Genomic DNA, 24,653 nt, shown 5'->3' with positions numbered 1-24,653 from the left:
TAGTTAGAGTAAGAAAATGAACAAAACCTTTATGTGCATTCGTTCGGATGTATTATCGGAAGTGAACATTCAAAGCGAAGTTAATTAAAACTAACCGCGTGCCGTAGGGGACAATGGATGTGCGAGACAACAAAGCGAAGGGGCGTCATGACTGTTGTCAGCTACAACCACTAAATAGGAGCTTAGATTACTTCTCAATGAGTTCTGTACTACTGCCAGACTTGACTGGAAAACTAAGAGGGTCTGAAAATCGAACTGACAATTGTACTCGCTTGGTTGAGATAAAGATATGGCACCCGCTCTTATACAAACTGAGCTCTAAATTAAATATTTGTAGATTTCCTTTAGGCACTATTGTTGGAGCCACTATTTGTATAGTCGATATCTCCTTACAGATCAACATCACTCGAGTTAATGAGTCAAAGGAACAAGAAACGACAAGTAAATATTGTTAATCTACTGACTGTAATCCTAAAATCCACACAATGACACCTGTGTCTTTAATGTAAAAGGAAGTAGTTATCTTAAGAGATTCAACATTTAAGTCACTATATTAATTAAAAAATAATTAGCGAAAATTAAAAAGTTCATAAAAGAAATCGCGCGAGGAGACATCTGGCGATGACACGAAACGATGAAATTCTTACGGTTGCAAGGGCGCAAACTAAGAAAACACATCTGCGCATAAATTCAGAACACGTCCGGCTATATAAATTCATAACTTCGGAACGAACCGGAGACAGACGGCACGCTGGGGCCTCTACGAATTTATTAAATAAATTAATTGAGCCAAAACGAACATAACTGCTTGAATATTGAACTTTTTGTAGAATGTCACATCACAAATAAAAGCAGTACCTACATAGTATTCGTAAAATAAGGTGTTTAATGATAATTAGCTTAAGAGTATTAAAATATTCATCGGTAAGTAACTACCTACTTTACAATAGAAATAGGGCATTAAATACAGTTTATATCGCATACTCCGACCCAATTACACGCACGTTATATCGACGAACATTAGTTGCCGTAGTGGCGAGGCATCTACTTTCTCAATAAACCTCCCGGCTGAGTGCATAACATGCCGAGATTACTTATAGCCCCCGGACCAGACCAAACAACAATATTTGTTGGTCCCAGACACTAGATTAATTTTTCCTGGGGCATTTTACTCAACGAAACGTTACCAATGAAAACGTTCAGGAAAATAAACCACTAAGATGTAGAACTCGAAGATTTTTTTATTGGTTTCCACATTAGTCACGATTTTAATTCGAGACAATTTATGACATACGAAACTTTTTATTAGCGTGAGACTCAAATAAAAAATGTGAACGACATTTAATATAGTCAACGTTATTTTTTCGCCTTCGGCCATTTTGTACCTTTCATGTTCGTTTGTGAAAACTTTAGCGGAATTTAACTTTTCTATTTGTAACGCAACGCTTCCAACAGGTTGTAGCCATGTTGTTAGTTACTTCCGTAATTATTATAACAGAAACCAAACAATGGAACGCTGCAAAATACTGTCTCTACATAAGTTCAAGTATTGTTTTCTCGTTTTTAATGTGGCTTTTTAATACTGAGAGAACAAAGGGCTTTATTAATTCCATAAAATTTTGCGTAACAAAGATTTCTGAAGTGGAAGCGTACTTTTAGGGACAATAACCACACTGTTCTGTCGTAACTTGAATCTTTTTAATGTAAATCCTAATTAGAGCTTTATAGAACAAAACAGAATTATGTAAGTCGAGGTTTGTATGAAAACTGCAGTGTTTTACTGTAAAATAGAAAAGCACCGGTAATCCACTTGAGTCTAAGTCAGTAATTACCTTCTTTGTATTAAATGTTTTCTCTCTAGTAGAAGACCTTTGCATACATGTGAACAAAGTTATAAAGAAGGTATACGAGCTACACTGCTATATAAAACATGGAGTGAAACGGAATTACATTACGCAAAAATAAAAGATTATAATAGAACATAGAACGAAGGTAACCAACCACTATCATCATATCAGCTCCATTGCTGAACATAACCCTACTCTAATCATTTCAGATGGGCCGGTCAATGTCAATGCAATTTCAATCCAAAAAAATCTCAATAACTAATTAGGTATTCAATGCCAAAACTATACAAGCCCGATCGAAGCTGCTAAAATAGCATTGAGAGTACAGAATATAAAGCCAAACTCAATATCATTTAGTTCATTCAATATCCACGCAATATGGATGCAATGAGCGCTGGTGTTGTACTTATGTACTTATGGATTTATTATAGCAATCACTTTTTAGGTTTTGTTTCTTTCACTGCAGTAGGCGCCTTAGTGACGTCGTCAGGGTTTTCTGCAGCATCCTTCAAACGCTTGGCACGAATACCAACTAGTTTAGCAATTGACCGGGCCCCTCTTAAGTATTGGTAAGCCTTGAAGTCCTTCTCTTCTTCAGTGATAGCACGAGCAATAGATTTAGGAGCTGGCTGTTGTACAGGCATCAATGGTCCTTGGAGCTGAGTGGCCAATTTGCGTTCTTCTTCATTGGCTTCGCCCTTCAATACCTTCTTGCCCTTAGGGAACAGGATCAGTCGTGCACGGTACTCCTTTAACCTCTGAACATTAACTTGCAGAGACTCAACAGATTTGTTACGCCTGCGTGGGTCCACTGCAATACCAATGGTTCTAGCAAAAGCAGGGTTAAGGCCAGCTGCTCTGATTTCACGAAGAGTGAATCCACGACTCGCTCGCACTTTGGTGTGATAGCGAATAGTGGGGCAACGGACAACTGGTCTCAATGGTCCAGCAGCAGGACGAGGAGCAACGGCTTTGGCCTTCTTGATCCTGTTCTGTTTTCTGCGATGACGTCTGGCTGGCTGGTTAAACCAAGTCTTCACAAAACGTTGCCAATCCCAATGGTCAATTGGGATGAAATGGCCATTAGGGATCATATTATTTCCCTTCCCCATGTTTGGTTATCCACAATTTCAACGGTGTCAGGCAGAAGATGTGTAAAAAAAAGGACTGTTGCAACTCAAGAGTACCAAATTTTACAATATCAATGTCGATCAATCGAAATTGGATTCTAGAGTAAGCCCCCTGCATCCAGCAGTTCCTCGTAAACTTTATCAGGTCGTCATTGCACTCTGTGGATAAATAAGATATTAGCGAATGTCGAAATTAAGAATAAAATGGTGAATGCTAATATTTTAAAAGATATAGTTAATGCATAGTGCCCGCGTATGGAAAGGGTGAGAGTAAAAGATAAAATTGTATTAAATCCTTTGTAAGTGTCACACTATAACCTACACATAAGGACCCATCATATGCTAGAACGAGCATAATAAACTGAATAGAATCAACCAATACAGTAACGTGACCCGTCCGTGGTGTAAAAAAGATTGCAAAAAAATTGTATTAGCTAAGGAAATCTTTAAACTTGGACTAAGGATTTGGTCCTCTATCCCAAGTCCCCAGTCACTTAACGTGCCATAAACGTTATTTATTGCTGTTACTAAGCAAAGTAAGTTACTGTTGTTTCGCTCCTGGTCAAAGCTTTCAAAACTACCTAGACGGTATAACCATATCAACCATACGACAATTCTGGTAGTTACGTTAATATTCATAGGTTTTGCAGATGAAAAAGTACTCGTAAAACCATTCAGAACGATGCACATAAAGACAGGGCAGATGTATTTTTGTTTATGGAATAAGCCCGTAAACGAGCAGTCGGATAACCTGCCTCCGGTAATCTCACTTACACAACGCAAGCGTTGTTTCACGTCGGATTTCTGTGAGGCCACGGTATCACTCCGGTCGACCCGGTCCATTCGTGCCGAAGCATGGCTTTCCCACACTTAACTTTACGTAACTATGTACCTATAGGCATAGAGTTAACTAGAATTAAGTTGATGGTGTTTTTGGTCAGCAATAGTTAGCCAATGATGATTCCGGTTGAAGTGATCAAGCACTGTAATTTTTTTAATTGGTTAATGCTAGCTGAAATTAGCCATCATTTTTGTCAACACACAATCGCCATATACAGTTCATATTTAGGTGTATAAAAATTATGAATGTTATGTATCGAAATATCTCGGCCTAAATACATAGAAGACAGTGGATGGTATTAATTCCCTCGGCGAACGTACTAAAGTTAAGACTACAAACGATTAATTAGGAAGGCAGGTGCAGCAAAGGTGCCTTAATATCATCCGTAATATTTAAATAGGTAGGCACATAGAACCTTTATATACGAGTACGACTTGCATTGCGTTAATTTTCCACGAAGACAGACTAGACTATTATATTTTGTTGGATTTTTCTTTAAAAAATCGTATTACGATATCTCTCTCACCGCCTACGTGAAAGATAATAAATAACATTAGACATCAAAAAGGTCCCTTCTAGTTAATTTACATTCTATATAGTCTTTTCGACAAAAAAAAAAGTGGTCAAGAGTAGGCCGTATTTTCAATTCTTTCGAATCGATGGTAAGTTTCAATTTCGTTTGTTATTTGCAATGACACGAAGCCAACACGTAGTTTATTGAATTCTGACTTATTTGTATCTTAAATATATCTCAAATATCAATAGACTCACCTCTGTCTGTGATAGACAGAAATATAGACCTAGGCGTAGGCGTCTGGTCGTGGGCGTCTTGCGTAACACGATCATTTCGGGACTTCATTTTGGGACTTAGGACCCTTTGCATACGGATTCCTAAAAAAGTAAATTGAATTTCGAGCCTTAATGTTGAAAGAGTGGACTAGTTAGTTTTTATTTCATTATTTTTTTAACTTTGAAAGGTATTGTGTTATTTGTTTTTAGAACGAATGGATTTCTGTTTAATCACGATCAGTTAGAAAAAATGTACTTTTGTTGTCCATTACTTACTCTTGTCGAATTAAAAAGTGAAATTTAGATAGTATTTAATACGCCATGTAGGCAGTTAAGCAAAACCGGTGATGGGAAGGCGACATGCTGCTTCAGCTTTTAAATGAAGTGTCCGGTTACTGGTAAGTAACTGCTGAATGATAATTACCAAATTAATTACTGTATTAATACTTAACGATAAAATTAACAGGTGTTCACCATCTATGAATTTTAATAAGTAACGTAATATACGTATGTAATAAACCATTAGGTATGTAAGTAATTAGTTATATTTTTATATGCGCATCTAATGAAGTTAAGATGTTTCTGGCCAGGTGTTCTCATGCGTATCATAAAATTGAGAAATCTCGTCTATTTTTATTCAGTAACTCGTTTATTTTGTGGTTTCTTTAATATTTTTGTGATACAGTATTTAAGTTATAACACAAAACTATGACATATATTTTTTTCTATAGGTCTTTTGCCTATTGCCAATAAGTATTGGTCGTTTACCAAACTGCAGCAATCACCTCTCAATTTAATATTTACAAATACCGCCCCATTATACAACGAATCGTCGAAAACGCAAAATGTTCAATGAGAAATTATCACACAAATATGGGAACACACAAAAACAAAGCGCAAATATTTATAATATCAGCGGTAACAATTGCGAGGACATTGTGTTATGGCCACATATGGTATGAACTCATTAACGCGCCATAGTCGCAGCGCAGCGAGCTAAATGCCACAATCCAGGTCTTAACGGAAGGTAATTTACCATCTGCCATTTGTGGCCGGCTACCACCACTGTATCGCTTTTATGGAGCACATTATATGAAAAACGACGGCCTATGCTTAATACCGATTCCAGCTTATTCAGTTAACAGAAAGCGTTTGTTGTAGTTTTATACATTTACCAACTCAAATGTGGATATTTCATTTAATTCTCTAATCGGCTCATTATGACTCTAAGTCACCCTCACTTTTTTGACAGAGTGATCCAAAATGTGTTCTACGATACGAGAAAATTAGAAAAAAGACATACCTACTAAACTAAGTATAGTTCGCAAAGATTAGCAGGAAACTAAAGAAACAACAGTGGTGTGGAAACACGGGGACGATAACGTAACCTGTGTCTCCTATCTTAAATAAGACAAATATTCTTTTTACGGACGTGTTGTCGCCCTAATAAGTTATCTAGTTACTTTTGTCAGTGATAAATAGACACGGCACGACATTATCCCTGTATGCCACACCAACATTTCGGTCTTAAATATTGTAAGATTTAATTGTATTTTATGCAGGTATACGATTAGCATGGTGCTACGTTCAGATCAAGTTAGATATCTGACCTTTTCTTCGATCTCCCCACAGTCCAAACTGACCGTTATTGTTCAAGTATCTAAGGTAGCGATAATGTCATCCGCATCGTGATTAGGTCGCTTTGAAAGATGAATTCCTGTTAATTAGAAAGGTATAGGGGCAAATGACTGTGGTGTCGTCAAGCAGTAAATTGGACGACGTTATTTTGGGAATATTATCTCATTAATAGTGTTAGGTATGTGTTTGGTCATACGGTCTTGGTATTTTGTGGTTGTTATAACACGAGCCCCACCCTAATACGCCTCATATTAATTGACGACAAGGACCAATTGTAGCGAACGGGTTTGTTAAACTGTCGACTACACGTTTTAATAAGATAAAGTAACGCACGTCCGTGGCGTCCGTGCCCCGGTAGAACAAAGGTGTTCCGACATCGCCGGCGCGAACAATACCTGCAACATGTTCGCCATACCAGTTCTCGCCCACTACGTGTCCTGTTGAACTATGCATGTAACATTATGGCCAAACTGTTACACAGCAAATACGTGAAATTTTTAGCCCCTAGTACCTATTTACAATTAAGACCGAAAACTTCTTTGAAGAAAGGATTTAATAAAACAATACAACATATTTTTTACACAACAGAACTAATATAAACCTGTAAAATTGGTCTTCCAAAATGATGCAACAATAACAGCTGTAACATTGTGAGTAATAAGAGCACTACTATCTAACGTGTTTATATAATAGCCACTTTTATTGAACGCCAACGTTCAAACAATATAGTATGGTTTTCAAATATCAAACAAAACATGACTTTATTGTTTGCAGCTGTGACTTACGATTATTATAGCAGAGATTTAAATCGGGTTGACTTATCTCACCCCCACAAGTCCAAAGGTGCCTTTGTACGGGACGTTAGCACGGCGTAGGCGTTAACGTCTAGTAGACATAGCGTGGTTTGAATTATTTTCTCATTATAACTAAAATAAACCAGTCAGCAACAGCTCGACCCTAAGGACCAAAAGTATATTCTTACACAAATCCAATATAACACACTTCACAAACGAAATAAGGCAGTAATTTCCAGAAAATAAACCTATAACCAATGAGATGTCAAATTAACTTTTATCCAACTTTATCAATAGGTAAGCCTCTTTTTGCCCCACAACTTAACTGAAATCCAAACTCTCAGGGGATTCATCTATACATATAATAAAATTGTAGAAAAGTGTTGTCTGTACATTGAAAATAAAAATAAAAAAAATAGCAGGGGTTATTGTTATGTCGATGTCGAACCCAAAAATGTAATTAACTTTTTTTTGTCTGTTTGTCTGTTTGTCTGTTCGTCTGTGCGCGCTAATCTCAGAAACGGCTGATCCGAGTTGGATGCGGTTTTCACGAATATATTGTGGGATGCTTAAATTTACATTTAGTGTTTGTTTCATGTCAATCGGTTCATAAATAAAAAAGTTATGTCAAATTAAAGAATCACGTCGAACATTCTATGCTTATACCATTAATCTCCGCAACTATTTGACGGATTTGGTTGAAATTTGGTACAGATATAGTTTAGAACCTTAGAAAGGACATAGATATATTTTTATTTCAAAAATCAAAAAATAAAAATAAGAAATAAATTATTTATAAATAATTCTATGTCGATCGTTACACGACTTCGGTTCATGTTATTGTTTTAATTTATCGAAAAAAAGTAAATAAATAGTAAAAAGGTATGAAAAAAAAAAAATCAATATAATAAAACATTTAGTACAAAGAAAATGCTCTAACGAAGTATAGATAATTCTATGTCGATCGTTACACGACTTCGGTTCATGTTATTGTTTTAATTCATCGAAAAAAAGTAAATAAATAGTAAAAAGGTATAAAAAAATTATATCAATATAATTAAACTTTTAGTACAAAGAAAATGCCCGAACGGAGTATAAATAAATAATCCAAGTTGTCTTTATCCTCGATAGATGGCGTTGGGATCGAAATAGATCGCGCTATGGTTTCGTTACATTCATTTGGTTGGGTATCGGCCGAGCGCTTCGGTACTATCGTAGAAAAGTGTATTATCAGTCGTATGATTATTTGTCTGTAGTGGTCCTGCTGTTTCGTATATTCTAAATTGGTTTCGTTGTATTTGTCAATTAGTAAGTTTATTTGTTGGGTTTTCCTGTTTTTTTGGTTAAACTATTTAACGTAGGTTTAGTTTGATATCGATTATTAGTAGTTACTGTAGTTAGTTTTTTTAATAAAATTGTAAGTCTAATTTTTTTTTAATTAGATTAGATTTAAGTCGTTTCTTTTAAATTATTTAGTTTAAGCTTGGTTATTATAGCATAGAGGATAGGTTGTAATATAGTTTCTTTTTTAATTGTTATAAATTCGTAATTCGTAGCTTTCTTTAGTTTTAAGTTAGTTTAAGTCCGTTTTTAAACTATTTTTTCAATGCCCTAAGTGAATATACATTTATTAAATTCATTATGTTGATTTTTGAAGAGTTCCCTGGAATATCTTCCACATCTCATTTTTGAAGAGATCCCGCGAGATCGGGAACTATGTGGTTAAAACCAAAAATTTGCCGGAAGTCACTATTCCACGCGAACGAAGTCGCGGGCAAAAGCTAGTTTCAAATATTTATTTAGATGACGTCTACGTTTTAAGCAACCGAATAAAATATAAGCATTGCCTACTGTTTGAAATAAAACCTTAATCATTACGCGAATAACGGCTGGTTTCGCATGCTACCTCAGGTCAATGAAAGCCCCGACCTTAATAAATATGGATATAAATTAGAGCTCTCACTTTATACCAACAATACAAATTGACAATAAGAATTTGTGCCGAATCCCTAATTACAGTTCATCACCGAATCGACAGGAGGGTCGCAGTTTTTGGTATTCAAATTCGAACACTTGAATGAGACCGTTTTATATGGAGAAGTACCTACCTACATAATAAAATCGATAGAATACACTGATGAAGAGAAAAAATCCTTTATATTATGACCGTTCTTTGAACTCTTTGTAAATGTAAATCAATTACTTAAGTACTCGGGTAATTTTTGCTAAGGCTTTTAAATGGCTTTTATTTCTAAATAAATAGAAAAAGTAAACAAGTATTCAAATACGTATTTCCTTTTTCATAATGTAAATGTTGCCAATTCGATTAGCACTGCTGAATCCCATGGGTTGAGAGCATTAAAAATTCAGCGGGTATCCACGATTGTACTGAAACCTGAACGTAAGTAGGTCGCAACACGAATCGCAACGATGTTTAGATACCTAGTCTGCTATTTACTAAAATCAATTCCGTATAGTATTTGACTTGAAGGTATTTGGTCCGAAGATATTTGCCTCCGCAGTTTCGTCACGACATTCCTTGCTGTCAAACTCGGTGTATCGTGGTATTCCAAGTGTCAAGCGCGTTGACATTTGGAGCCGCTGCGAAAGGGGTCGTCACCAGACTATCTGCCACTAACCTTCAAGCGATTAAAGAGCTTAGTGTTGTAGAGTACCTATTTATATCCATAGATACTTGTTATAATAAACCTTAACTATTTACACAGAAAATTGTTCTATGTTTTTCAATGAAAACCAGAGAACGCTTCATATACGAACGCTTCGATTGGAGAAGTCTTATTTATTATGTGGTTAAGGAGAATACATAACTAAATAAGTAATCGTACATTTCAAGAACATGTATTTTCTTAATAGGTAGGTACAATATGTACATAAGTTCCTGGAACCCGTAAAATATGTAAGTTGTAAGTAGTAGATACTCACGAAAAAACTCGTATTTTTTTTTAATTTCCTTTACACATTATTAAAATGTTCCTACAGCGTACCTGAAAAAACAAGAAAACATTTATGTGGTTGTTACCAAAAGCAATAACTCGTTAGAATTATGATCAAGACATAAAAAGATTATAAACAAACTGGTGTATCCATGTTTAGAGACGCTATCGCCGGCCACAAGCCACGAGGGGCACATATTTAACGCTCGAGGCTTATCTCCAGCGAAGCGGGGCGCAGGAGGAGGCACGTGCTACAATATCGAGCCTATCTTTCTACTAATGGCCTACATGTGAAAGGTGAATAGCTCCATCTTAACGCAGAATGGGGGATAAGCTACTCGAAGATGAGGATAGATGACGATTTATTAAGTTATCTAATCTTCAACGATAACTTGCGAGCACACACTGTTAGCGTATTAACATTAGGACGACGTTAACGGATAAACATGTGAATATACGTGAACATTTCAGATGAAATCGGAGGCTATACAAAAACGGGTCGGGTAATGTAAGCAAAGCAAAAAGCATTAGAGGTGCGACCATCAATTACGTTCATGTTATAACGGACGCTCGCTACCGTACAGTACGCGTCACTGATGTCCATTTACGATGAAACATGTTGGTCTAATTAATGGACAGTCTATTATTGTGCGGAAACCACGTGCCTCGCTTGCTCATGTATCGCGATCTTTTTATAATAATATCAATGTTTGTTCGTGGAACTTCGGTGCACGACTGAGCACGTGTTATTAAGAAAACTTTTAATGCCCTGCTATATTTTTCGCAGTTCATTGAAAAAAGTAAGCCGATTGTGGCCGTGTACATTGATTGTGTACAAATGTTTAATCTCAACTTAACCCATAAATAAGTCCAGTTGAAATGTCAGCCGAAAGCAGCAAGTACTCGAAATGAAAACCACAACTAGGTACAGTGGATTGGCGACTAAGATATTAATATCCTCTGCAGTAAGCAAGAGACATAAAATACAGTTGTTATTACTTTGACATAAGAAGTGCAGTTCATTCCGCATGCTCTCTAGTTGAAATATCCAACGCGTGGTTAAGGTTGGCATGTGTGGCACCTTATCCTGCCTCTTACACCCAAACCATTTGAATGTTAAGTTCATATTGTAATTCATTTTCAAGATGCTATGTGTAACTTAGGGGGCTTACTGCCGTTCTCACGAGACATAATATGATTACTTAGTAACGGTTTTGTTCCGAAAACAATTGCTAAGGACTGGCTTAAGTAACTATGACTTTGAGTACGGCGGTTAGACCTTTTTTGGTTGGATACGTGTCCTTCATATGGTACTAGTTTATTATCTGCTATCATTTTAATTTGTAAATTCTTAGTAATCAAAACCTATATTCTATATGGTGTACGGACTACGACTACGGACACTATAGTCACTTCTTGCCTACATTAACTACATCCCTTTGGAAATTAAAAGATATTGCAGCCTTGCTGTCCTCACCAATTCTTTCTAGAGAAAATAGTGGCCATCACCTGGATCACCCATTATTTTGTCGTTAACGAGTTATACATATTTAAACATTATTATGTACTAAGGAAGGTTCCTTCAAGTATGTCGTTTATTGCGTTTATTTTAGTTTCATAGAGAATGAGTAAGTCAACAAATAATAAAGTCATAGTGTGTAGTAATATGAATCATGCGGTCGGTTGGTGGGGTGATTGAAGACGACAAGGGCTTGGCTGTTGTCGGCTCGGGCGGCGGCGAGGTGACGGACGGACCAACGGCACCTGAGTCCGGCTGGCGACGAAGCGCCCCTAATGGCCTGTCGCTCGTCCATCCGCGCCCGTGATTGATCGACACACCCCGTGACGTGTGCACACACATCGCTTACATCGCCTCCACGATATCGCGCGTAATCCATCACCAATTCCAAATTTCTGCCATAAATGGGAGTGCAAAAGTCAAATACTTTTCACACACTAGTTACTACAGTAACGTTGCATCAGAAAATTAGGTATTTCATTCCTTTTGTTACTTGATAGACAGTTGTAATGTAAACCACGATCTCTCAAAAAGTAGGTAGGTACCGAATGATCGAAGTCCGTCTGAAATAGTGGCTGAAGAAGAAAGTACCTACAACTAACTTTAAAAATAAAAATGTTTGAAAATGTCCATCCATATCTGGAAAACGTTTGAACAAGTATAGTAGACGGGAGGAGATCTCGGGTTTTAGTAAGAGCGCAGACTTAAATTTGGATTTTATTAGTTAACTTTTCTGCTGTGACTAACTACATTGTAATAAAATACATTTTACCTTGTTTCTTTATAGGTCTGATTCTATTTTATCTAAAATATTACGGCACTTTTAAGTGAGTAACTATGTTAAATCTGAATATAGTGAACTTATTTAAGATACATTAAAACAATGATCGTACTAAACAATATTTTTTATTGCTACTTGTCGCTTGCAACATTTGTATTGTTGAAGTAGTGTGGATAACTTACCAAATTGGTAAAACACATTAGGCTTGAGAAACAAATACAGCTGATAACGAATTTTGCAGTAACAAGGGCGAGTTGCTCGAGTGGAAGTGATCAATTTTCTCAACAATTTCACCGTCATCTTGAATCTTTTCAGAGGCACAAAACATTTAGCCAATTCAGCGCACAGGGACCGACCGTGATAATAGAGCCTGTTGGCTGGGAGGGACAGTCATCGCAAACATAAGCCATTAGCGTATTGTTAGCGTCTTTTCAACTGTACCCTCCATTTTCGGGGTTTTTGTTGAGTATCTATATCAAAATAAATTACATTTTGTCACAACGGAAACGCGATATTGGAAAGTAAACAAAATACAAAGGCAGTATAAAAGCGTAAATATAACTTCATTTTCCTAGTACGGGTCGACATTAAAACAACAAGAAATTCTAAGAACTACCCACACAATTTAGAGTCCAGGATAGATAATCTCCAGAATCCTGGTACAGTAATATATGCTGCGGTTGGACAGAAGGCTGAAACGGGTGTACCTGTGTAGCCGCAAACTCATGAACAGGTCGCGTGCGGCCGACAGACGATAGCGGCGCGAAGCCGGCCATTCTCCTGTGAACAAAGCTCCCCTGATCTAATCAAGGCAACAATACACCTCGGATAACTCCACAATTGAGCTGGAAAATAAACCGTCCGCCACCCGTGCCAACACATCCGATATTTTAAATTACAAACAATATTATACGGCAGGGATACAAACGAGTCCATTGTAGGCCGCGTGCGTCCGACAGCTGTTTTAGATAACGTGTGACCTCTCTAGAATAAAGCGTTTCATGAACGATTAAACCAACAATGATGTCGTCCACGCATCCTAAGCGTAAACAAAATGTTGGAAGAAATAGCGTGCTGACTAGGTATAGAAATAAATAAGATCTTGTAACCAGTGACCGCAGGGAAATAAGAAATAGATAGTATTTATGTACACACTGAATGTGGATGGAAGAGGTCAAGAAATAATTAACTGGATTTAGGAAAATAGAAAATACGTAGAGATGGAAGTAAGAAGGATAGTTACTAATCAATAGTTGAAATTAATTAGTTGAGCTTACCCTGGCGAGGTCAATAAGGAATCTATTTTCTCTTTCAGTTAAGCTACACATAGCCAACTGTTAAAAATTACTTAGTTGTATAATTTTCAATTTTCATAGTTTGTCATTTATTTTAAAGCGAATGTTGTGATTCTTATCAAATTCGTATTCGAACATTAATCAAATGTAGATGATTCAATAAGTAGTTATACAAAACAGTTCAATAGCTTTCAAATAAGTATGCAAATAGAAGCTTTTCCAGTCGGAATCTAAATGCCGTAAGAGCGTTAGAAATGATTTAGCTACATTTAGGGATCTCAACGAATAACTCAGGAGATTAGATAGATACTGAGGACTTAATCAACATTTTATATGGATTAACGTGACTGCGGCATTTTCGCAAAGAATTAAAAGTGGTTTCTCACAATACGATTTAACTATATCAGCTACTTGAGCGCAAACAAAATGTAATGTGGCCCCTAACGAATATAAAGAAAGAAAAAAGTACCTATCTCCCTTTATTTATTCGCTCGAATAGCTTTGATCTTTGGCCTTTGAAAAACGTCTCTTAAGATTCACAAAATGCTTTAAATAAATGGTTTTATATTAGAGTAGACCGCATTGAATAAACCAGAATAACTACGGGTGGTGGAGTTAAATAAATACTCGCATTCAAATTGCGTCTAAAGCCGATGACACCGCTGATTTAAGTGGTATTTGAAAAAAGGTCCCAATGTTTTGGAGACCCATTAAATACCGGCGGAAACGACCCCAAAAGTGTCGCAAGGATACACAACAGGTAAATTAATACATAGTTTTGGTAATGAAATAAGATGCTACCTGATTAAAATTTTTGTTGAACAATTTATGGGATGAATGTTTAGTTATTTGAAACTAAGTATACCTACAAAAATTCGCGTAGTTAACTTCAAAACGTAGTTAATAAGAAAACACAGAATAAGAACCTATTTGCAGATCAAAGACGAAGGTTTTACGAATGTGACATCATGTTGTCGATTTAGGACTGGATTCGTTGTAATAAATATAAAGGTCAAGCTAGCTTTACATTAGAACTTTTGAGCAGAAGTATTATTAACAACTAGGTAGGTACGTTGAGTGCGGAAGAAATGAATCATAATATTAATCATTCAGGGTCGACTAGTCATCCTGCTACGTATCGTATCAGATGTTTGGGTACTATTTCACATGGTGTGCTCGTTTTGTACTAAATGATCTCGAACCTAGTTACGGTTATTCTACAGGTAAAGATAGACGAGAGTAGACAGACATACACCTTCATTGAATTGCACAATGTGTGGTGTTCATTGTTGCCGGATGAATGCGACATCTTTGCGAATATTGCATTAATTTCGATGTCCTATTGTGTTATGCAATACAATCATCCCTGTCCGTTCCGGGCTCATGGTCTAGAGCCGAGATGTCCGACGTCACAAGCGGGTCGAGTGTGACTGACAAGCATGCGAGATAATGCGATCGCTGCCTAAACAAAGCGACGGCGCCTGATTTAATCAACGATTCTATACGAAGATCGTATGTAAGCACCTATTCGGCCAGTGACAGATATAGTAAGTGGGACGTGACGGTAATTTCTGATATAATTCTGACGAAATAAATTAGTTATGTATGTGCATCTACGGGTCATAAATCGAATGTGGCTTGAGTGTCGAATTCAAATTCGATGCAACCATTCTTTAACATTTTTATCATGCCTGATAAAGGTACGTATGCAGTTGATTGGAGTGAATACATTTGAGTGTTATTGTAACTATTTGTAGTCTATTTCATTATACTAGTGGTCGCCTAGTGGTCGAAATTCGACCATATACGATTTAATTTACAATACCACTTAACATACGTTCAAGGATAATTTTTATTTAACGAATTGCTATTCGTTTTGTAAAATTCAAATTAATATATTCTGGCGCATCATGAATAACCAAACCTCCTTCAATGAAAAACCTCTTTTCATATGAGACGTGAGAATATCATCGCAATGTCTGTCAATTTTGACGTTTTGTCAAATACGATACTATGCATGGTAGTGTGTGTAATGTTTTATTTATTGATTTAATGTACTTTATAAGCATTATTTTTGAAAAATATTAGCGTTCTGCACTTCTCCTACACATATACTATAAGTGTACTAAATTTTATGCTCTTATGTCCGCGCAATTTTCGTAAAAAGAGGTCGAAAGTTTTTGCATCACGTATTAATATATAGATATGTAATTACGTTAATAACGTTATTCAGATTAGATCAGGTTATTACGAAAATAATTTGATGCTCATTGATGCTAATGGCCATAATGGCCAAGAACTTAAGTGCTCTTCAACGACATTATACGTGCTATAAGGATGATGTTGGTTGCTTTGTTACAAGAAGCGTCGCAGCGTCAGTTGGCGTCATAACGTGCCATCATGTAAAATGTTTATGACGGTGAGGCGTCGGCAGGCGGAGGCGGCAGAGGCGCGCAATTGAGACGTTACGTTGTTTAGCGTGTGGTTCTGTGGGGCCCGTAACGAGCGCAGAACTTGCTTAATGCACGCGACAAATTACCCGCCGGAACACACGACGAGAGGATGGGCCCCTTCTTAATTAACGTATTTTGTCACCTTATAAATTGTAAGGGAAACGGAGTTGTGGCACACCTAGTTAGTTCACAAACAGATGGTAAGTAACTAGTGGTAACTTATTTGCTTTCTCAGAATTGTTGGCCTAAATTCATGCACATATGTTCTGTTCATTATGACAGTAGGCATTTATTTACCTATTCATTGTATACAGTAACTAGGAAGTTATTGAACTTTATGAAATGTACAAATTACAAAAATGTTGAATAGGTATTTAAACAAATAGTTTGTCTCCAAAGAATATTCATTTTTACAGTTTATTATTAGTTAATGTTAGCAATAAAAATTAAGCAATTATTTGTTTATTACTACTATCCTTTGTTTTTTTTATTAGTTAGTTAGTAGTTTTTTATTAGTTAGGATAGTAAATAACTAAATATTATTAGGTACTACAATAACACAATTGGCATTACAGCTCAGCAAGTTTGTAACCTATTTATCATAGAGCAAAATAATATAGCATATTTATGTTACAAGCCAGTCCCACTCAATGTGCTATGTAGCGGTGGTGCAGCATCATTCTCCATTTGTCTCCCAGTGGTAAGAACAAATTAATAGTAAGTTACTATGCTACACTACAGCAGTTAGAAAATCTCATTAAACATACATCACAGTAATCAATTTGTTCTAGTCTCTGATACGTAAGTCATTCTAATTAATCACCAATAATCATACAACAACTAGGTAGGTATGTAGTTACTAACCTTTAATCTGAAATTACTACTTACTACTAGGAATAAATCAGTGAGAATTATGTTATACATCCATTATTATGCACAAAGAACTAGTGTTCCGCTTGCGGTTGCAGACAACCATGTCAAGGGAAAATAGCCTTTATATCTACAGTAACCAATATTATATTCAGACACAAACATCAAAATGCTCTGCTGCAACACAAAAGAAAGACAATCAAACAGACATAATAATATGAAATTAGAAAATATACTTTTTTATATTGACAATTTGAGACAATAGCTAACATTCAATTCAATGTAATAAAGACTTTTTCAATACTTAAATATTGTTTTTAAATTAATCAACCACCTGTTTTCAACTACAAAATGAGAAGCTTTTCATATCCTTTTTATATTTTATTTCCTTCTTTCTTCACACAAAGACATTATTATTCTTTCTTTCTTTTGGCTTTTTCCCTATTACTTTTCAGGGTTGATACTTGGTCTTAAGAAAAATACTACAATATTATGTGCATTTAGGTTTGTTAGTACATGTCTGTGTTAAATAGCCCAGTGAGACCTGTTTATTGCTGTTGTGGACCATTTCAATTAGGTATTTGTCACCAAAGAATTTATTTTGTTTATCATCACTTTAGAAACAAAAAAGTTTCTAACATAGAGGTAACCATAGTGTCTAATAGGACTCCTCAAACATTAGTAAGTGAAAGTAACAGGTACTTACAAATAGTAAATTTAAAAAAAGAATGTCAAAAAAATACATGGATAGGTATTTTTTAATAGCTTATCTAAACTACACAACATGTTTTTATAACAACGGTCTTTTGTTTTATAATTATTTTTATCAATGAACTTAATCAAAGTTATCTATTCGTGTTTACATTTTACACACAAACAAAATTGACCGAGATTAATAAAACACATTAACACGATTCTGAATTAAGATCTCCTTATTAAAACATTTATTCATTCACAATACACCCGCACATTAGTAAACCAAGGTCAGGTAAAAAATATTACGAACTAAACAAAAGTTTTATAAAAATAAAAGAGGTGAATGATGTTTGTACCTTTGAATAAGCTTCCTCAGCGGTGATGGAATCTTCAAAAATAACACACACTACACAAACTAATCAGTATTTTAGTCATATGAGCACCGAAAGCAGATCAAAATGCACATGTACGAATCAATGGTTTTAATTTGTTTTCATTGTGTTTTTCTATGGAACCAAAGAAAATGCGTCCTTTCAACCACTCACTATAACCACGACATTATCCAACTCTTACGTTTAGTTACGTTTATCGATTGTCAAAACTATTCAAAAATAAAATGATGTATTTTCACATTAACATTTTATAATATTTCTGTAGCAAGTAGAATCTGTTTTAATTTACATATATTGTACCAATTCTTTTTCTTCTGATTTTCCTGGACCTGAGAAATCTTCTCTATAAATCACAAATAAAATGTGGAACTCAGCTAACTAAACGTTAAAAATATATGTCAAAATATTTTCGTCTAGAAAATCTCTTTTTAATTATTCTTTGTAACATTTTCACAATCATAACTGTTGTTCTCACCAGTTTCTGTTTTTTAAGAATATTTTTACTAAAATTATTTATTGAGGTACTCATAATATTTTTATTTATTTATTGAGTTTTCGATTTTGAGTATAGTAAACAATAGTATTTCTGAACTTTGAAGGTTGCTGTCAAACCATACCCAATGACATTTATTGAATAATCAAAAGATAACCTAAAAGTTTCCAGGAAGTTTTATTTAATTCTATAAGATGAATACTGCTGTGGTCAGTAATATATTAAAATATACTGTAAACCGATGTTTACGAGCACAAAATGTTATCAAAATTGCAGCTGCTTCCGCTCCAGTTTTCAAACGAGACGTCCATACAACAAAACCAAATAATGACCTAATGGAATTCTTTGATGTTAAAAAAAACTGGGGAGAAACAAATATCAGAGTTGGCAGAGGATGGAGATTGGATGAACTTAGGATAAAATCCAACTCAGATTTGCACAAATTGTGGTACGTACTGTTGAAAGAACGAAACATGTTATACACTATGGAACATGAGTGCAAACGGCAGACTAGATTATTTCCCAATCCCGAAAGAATAGATAAAGTCCAAGAATCGATGGATAACATAGAAACTGTTATAAGAGAACGTAATGTGGCTTATTACAAACTGGAGACAGGAGAGACTGGAGAGCGCCCTGTGGAAGATGTTGTAAACTTGTTTGGTTTACCAGAGAAATATGAGAAAAAGGAACACTTTATTCCTAAGTTTATGAACACACGTTGGGTGAAGTCATACTATGAGCACGGTTTTGTAAATAGTGCAGCAGTCAAGAAGTTTATGAGATTATACAAGGAGAAGCAGTACAATGTTGAAAGAAAGGCACGGAACAGAGACTTCAATCATGTACAACATCTACTGAAGCGGTTCCCTAACATGGACATGGAAGCCCTCAAGGCAGAATATCCTGATGTAGATATTGAGAAAGCTAAGCGCACCAAGAAAGCGAGGGGACACTTCATGCCAAAATATTAATTAAATAAGACTAGAGTAGTAACTGGTAGTTTTATTTATTCATAATTAAGTAAAAATTACAATACTTTAACATTTTGTTTTAATTAAGTAACAAAATAACAGTATGGTGAACTGGTGGGATAACATGTCAATAGAATTACACATAACTACCTAACTATTAATTGACTTTGTACTCAATCACACACAATGCAAATTTAATAATTTACTAAATAAATTTTATGGTAAATTGGAAGAAAAAGTATTTTACCATGTCTATGACTCATTGCCAATAAGCCACCAAGTGGCAGACAAGCTTTAATCCCCCTGGGATGCTATCAAGCTACAATATCCTAAACATCTATCAACAAAGTCATTCACAAATAGTAATCTCTTGAAAAACATTTGAAAATTAAGAACATTTACCAAATAACCAGAGGACATTCTTAGCTTCACATTTATCATCAAATTGTAAATATTTTTTTTTTTATTAAACTTTTAATTATTAACAAGAGGTAGTTTTTAAAGAAGCTCTGTCATTACTAACAGCCGAATTGAATAATCTGTATCAATTCAAAATTTGCAGATTAAGATTGATCTTTCACAGAAACTCCATACAACCAATGTCAAAAATCGATCCATATCTACAGATTTTGTATTGAGACAAGTTATTAAATACAGCTATAAGGCAACCTTAATATATTAATACCAATTAGACACTTGTTACTTGTGAATATCACTAATTTACAAAAATAGTAATTATAACAGGAACAAAGAACATGCATAATTTCTTATGATACTAAAACTACTTTTCACCTAAATTACCTTGTTACCTATTGACAATTACCTAAAAGTTTAAATTTGTTACTTATTGGTCCCTGTAAATGAGTACAAACATCATGATCAAACAATTCACCAGTTTCTTTAGTCAGTCATGTAGAAGTTTAATAAAAATGTTCAAGATATCAGGCATATCTCCATTGCTCTTCAAATCTTTGAACACTTTATGCAATTCCTTCATAGACTTCATAATATCTTTGTACTTTTTGATGAATTCAACAGTAACCTTATATTTGCCACCTTGAAATGAAGTTGAGTTGTTTTGATCAACATTATCTTCTATGGGAGTTTCATTCAATCTGTTCCATGTTTCTTGCACAGCATGTACATCATAAATATTCAAAAAAGCTTCCAATGTCACATATAGGGTGTGGACATAATGATTCAGGCTATCATCTAATTTATTATCAGCTAACTTTTCTGTATCTAATTTGGCATAATCTATATTGTCGACACTGCTGGCACCTTCAACTTTAGTATTATGACTAAAATATTTCTTTGTTACAAAATTGAGCACTCCAGATATCTTAATGGGTTTCATAAATAGTGGTCTACAAATAATCACTTGACTTTCGTCTGGTGGAAATGTCAACCACTGCTTTTCTTTAAAAAAGTTGATTAAAATGTTTGAAATGTAATCATCTTGGATTGGACGCAATATCTTGATGTGGGTCATACCAATGAGATGTTTCATAAATGGTGGTTCAATTCTGTCTAAAATTCTGTTGACAGAGTCACATGGCATACCTGAAAAATATAAATACAACTTTTACATTTTGAAGATGTTTTATTGCTAATAGGGTAGATCACTAATTTTTATTTTAATGTCCGTCTTGTAGATTATTTTAAAATATTAGACACGTATTTTTTATTTTCTTACGGAAACAAATACTTTCGAAGATATATCCATTTGAAATATCGCGTGACGTCACTTTAGAGTACGTTTTATACTCTATAGTGACGTAGTTAGCTCCCACTCCTAAACTTTGATTCATTTTATCTAAGTATTGTTATCTTATATGACAAAATAAAAAAATACGTGTCTAATATTTTTTCATTACCTAACTGACGGACTAATTACATTTTTAATTTTCATACCCCGTCATCATCCCTATTATACATAAATAATTAACTTACAATTTAATTAATATTAGTTTATAAATAGAGATATTATAATAACAGTACAAACCTGCAATTATTTTATAGAACTCTTTTGCAAATTGTTTGCAATATTTTCCTATATTTGGGTAATCACTGTTTGAGTTTGTTTCACAAAAGTAAAATGTTTGAATCATTGCATTTAGCCACATCTGTGAAAAAGAAACCAATTTAAATAAACTACAAATACATACTTATTCAAATTGTCAGATCAGAATAAGGCTGAGAAGACACATTTTGTATTTATTAAAAACAGTTATGAAAAGCAGTTTTTTTAAAATATTGTACTAAAAGACTAATGGTTAGGTAATGTTACAGGATTTTGTGAAGCTTATGAATGTCTTTATGCTTTCCACACCTCAATACCTCATCTAAGTGGAGGGTTAAGATTGGCCCGAAAAAATGATTGATCAAGTGGATGTACTATAACACCTCTTTCTTTTAGTATACAACATGAATCAACAGAAGACTTACTGCTATTGTCGTCAGCATGTCGTCTGGGTATCTTAAATGATTAAGATGTACAAATAGCTTCATTATTTGCCTGCAGTTGCTAGTCACTGCACCGGTGTACACAGTTTCAGACCACAAAACAAATGCCATTAAGGGCTTATGTGACCTCATAATGTGGGTGCCCAAGTTGTTGATATACCTGGAACAATAAAAGTGAAATTTAATATTTTTGATATTTTAAATATATACCTCACAGATCAAATAAATTGTAAGCGTGTTCAGCATAAAGCCTCTGATTCAATGACTGGATTCTCAGGACATAAAGTGACAAGTATTGTCAGCCTTTCTGTATGAATTTTAAATTAAATTATGTTCAGATAAATATTTACCTTGAATGCCAAATAGCCAGATCATACTGCAATAATTCTACTGCACTTTCTAGGACAGCCATGAGTCTTTTTATCCTTTCTCTCCTGTCCAGGCATTCATATATTAAAAACTTTTCATTTTCCCAATGAGCAGCACTAACTGTGTTCGTCAAATGTTTTGGCACTTTACCTTGCTTGTCTACCAAAGGCCCATCTTTGCTATCAGCACTGATTTCATCTTCAAGTCTATTCATACAATATTTAACAATACCTTTTCTATATTCAAATTCTGTTCTATTTGTAAAAGTCTTGTCTTTGGGATTCATGGGTGATGTTAGGAAATCTTTATAACATGTTCTTAAGGTTTTAGTATAGCAAGGAGGATGCGTGCTGAAGTGTAGAGAGAGTACTTGTTGGGCTTTAATTATGACATCTAATAATGAGTGATCATCGTAATCATCTTGATGGGCATTCTGAAATTAGGTTACAGTTATTTTAATTAAAACTTGCTATATTATCTTTAAAAACTGCCATTTACAACAAGTTCTAAGTGTGTTGTTCTGATACTATTTGTACAAGTATCTAAGAATATATTACTCAAGTACTTACCAATATAATTTCAACTATATCTTGTAATACTGCTGGTGTTAAAAACTTGTGACGAGTAATGTACATTCTGCACACATCCAAGGCTTCAAACCATGCCTTATTCTTAATTTCTATTGAGAATGACTGCTCAACATGAGGTGCCATTTGACTGATAGGGGCCTGGAACATTAATTCAATATTTTTATGACTTAAAAGTAAACTATATTTACTGCATAAGTTCTAAAGTATTTTATTACACGACAATACTTATTTTAAAGTAAAGAATATGTGGCAGTTCAAACACTTTAATACTTGATTGTTATCAGTAGTGCAATACTTGATGATATTGATCTAATAAAACATTATGCCTTACCGCATTCTTATCATGATGTACGCAGCCACCATTCTCTAAACAATTAGGAAAATACGTCTCTAAGAATCTAGCATTATGATCCGAGTAAGCCTTGCAAGAGACTTGTTTACAAGCTTCCATGAAGTTCTGCTTCTTTCTAGCCTGTAACTCTGCGTCGTGATTTTTATCAGCCTTGATGCGTTTTGCAACTGATTCTTCAAGATCATTTTCCCGCTTAAAACTAGTGTCCTTATCTTTTGCTGCTTTTGTTGGAGAATATTTTATTTTTTTCTTTCTTGGACTCATTATTTTCAGCAAGCAAGTTTCTAAGTCTAAATACTTATAAATTATCTAGCAAACATGCAACTGAGTTAGTATTATTGTATATAAGAAGTTTAAAGTTTTATCAGGCCGATAACGGCTTATAGTTTGCTTATTTTCTTATTTTATTTCACTCGCACTCGTTCGTTTACGTTTGAAGAATGACATTGACAATATTGACGTTTTTAAAATCAAAATAATTCTCAATCAAAATATGGACAAAGTTGCCAGACTTAACTTTAGTGCTGGGACTAGGTTTATTTTAATTTTATTAGTTCTTTTTTATTTTGGTCTATATTTTATTAATAATCTCAGTTATTTCCGTGTTTTAGTCGTCCTCGTCTTACAGTTTAATCAATCAAATTAAATCAAATGTTTCGCCGGCAACCAGATTTTTGTGCTCACGCACAATGGTAATTGCATCGCGATGTTTTAAAAAAAAGATTAGAATTTTTTTTTTCTACCTACCTGTACTAAGTTCTATCCTACATACGAGTATGCACTAAACTTTGCAGTACAAATCTATAGGTTGCGCTTGCCTGACCAATTGTTCTAATGAAATTGTTTCCTTTCTTCTTACTTACTTTCCTTAAACTTTAACTTCAAAAATGATTTAGTACCTACTGAATGAATGAATGAGTGGTAAGTACCTAATTCATAATAGTTCTTAATAATTTATCAACACTTATCTTATAAATTGAACATTACATGGGTAGGTGCTATTAAATACGTACTTACCTTCATACGGCTACTTTATACAACATTAGTAAAGTTTGTCTCTTGGGGTAGGCAGCAACTATAGCGCCAATTACAATATTCACAATAGTCATTCAAAATCTATTTTAATCAATGTTAAAATCGATTATTGTAATTAGTAGTAAGGGTTCTTTTCCACTAGAGATGTGCTATACTACGTTGCTGTGGATGTGTTTGGTTTCCACCAAGCATATTCATTGGTACACATAGCATAGCACTGGTGGAAACAGACTCAGCTAAGCTAAGCTATGTTCTTTATATGGAAAGATACGTGCTATGGATGTGTGTTATGGATGGTCTCTCTACTATCGATACATCGCATACCCGAACAGTCTCTTAAACAGTCACAAATAGTTAATAAGTTGTATGTTTCAT

General features: G+C 34.7%; 4 protein-coding genes across 5 annotated transcripts in view; 1 reads left to right on the top strand and 3 right to left on the bottom strand.

Annotated features, from left to right (window-relative positions):
- Positions 1-18,169, bottom strand: part of LOC118261818 (bifunctional heparan sulfate N-deacetylase/N-sulfotransferase) — a 100,601-nt gene extending 82,432 nt beyond the window's left edge. The window contains exons 1-2 of one of the 2 annotated variants that reach the window (XM_050701671.1): positions 17,964-18,169; positions 9,983-10,044 (exon numbers count right to left, since the gene is read on the bottom strand). The gene's annotated coding sequence lies outside the window, so the exon portion shown is untranslated. The remainder of the gene's footprint in view (positions 1-9,982; positions 10,045-17,963) is intronic. The other variant, XM_050701669.1, reaches the window with a different exon arrangement.
- Positions 2,254-2,974, bottom strand: LOC126911972 (60S ribosomal protein L13-like). Its single transcript, XM_050701680.1, has one exon. The coding sequence runs from the start codon at positions 2,957-2,959 to the stop codon at positions 2,282-2,284; it is 678 nt and encodes a 225-aa protein (XP_050557637.1). The 5' UTR covers positions 2,960-2,974; the 3' UTR covers positions 2,254-2,281.
- A 439-nt stretch (positions 18,170-18,608) lies between the features above and the next one.
- LOC118282382 (39S ribosomal protein L47, mitochondrial) lies at positions 18,609-19,536 on the top strand. Its single transcript, XM_035603439.2, has one exon. It carries the CDS (start codon positions 18,687-18,689, stop codon positions 19,464-19,466), a length of 780 nt encoding a protein of 259 aa, XP_035459332.1. The 5' UTR covers positions 18,609-18,686; the 3' UTR covers positions 19,467-19,536.
- LOC118282381 (uncharacterized) lies at positions 19,478-23,704 on the bottom strand. The gene is made up of 6 exons (XM_035603438.2): positions 23,223-23,704; positions 22,871-23,029; positions 22,283-22,734; positions 21,915-22,092; positions 21,472-21,592; positions 19,478-21,029 (listed from the first exon to the last, which is right to left on the bottom strand). The coding sequence occupies exons 1-6, from the start codon at positions 23,505-23,507 to the stop codon at positions 20,371-20,373; spliced, it is 1,854 nt and encodes a 617-aa protein (XP_035459331.1). The 5' UTR covers positions 23,508-23,704; the 3' UTR covers positions 19,478-20,370.
- Positions 23,705-24,653: the final 949 nt, after the last annotated feature.

The sequence above is a fragment of the Spodoptera frugiperda genome, chromosome 20 (genome assembly GCF_023101765.2).
Source record: "Spodoptera frugiperda isolate SF20-4 chromosome 20, AGI-APGP_CSIRO_Sfru_2.0, whole genome shotgun sequence".
Classification (NCBI taxonomy): Eukaryota; Metazoa; Arthropoda; class Insecta; order Lepidoptera; family Noctuidae; genus Spodoptera; species Spodoptera frugiperda.
The sequence above is the reverse complement of the archived record's forward strand: the minus strand, read 5'-3'. Positions and strand labels throughout refer to the sequence as shown.

Coding starts and splice junctions, on each gene's coding strand:
- LOC126911972 (XM_050701680.1), bottom strand. CDS start 2,959: ATGGGGAAGGGAAATAATATGATCCCTAATGGCCATTTCATCCCAATT.
- LOC118282382 (XM_035603439.2), top strand. CDS start 18,687: ATGAATACTGCTGTGGTCAGTAATATATTAAAATATACTGTAAACCGA.
- LOC118282381 (XM_035603438.2), bottom strand. CDS start 23,507: ATGAGTCCAAGAAAGAAAAAAATAAAATATTCTCCAACAAAAGCAGCA. Junction 23,030..23,222: donor TACATCATGATAAGAATGCG/GTAAGGCATAAT, acceptor TTAATGTTCCAG/GCCCCTATCAGTCAAATGGC. Junction 21,593..21,914: donor ACATGCTGACGACAATAGCA/GTAAGTCTTCTG, acceptor TCTTTTTCACAG/ATGTGGCTAAATGCAATGAT.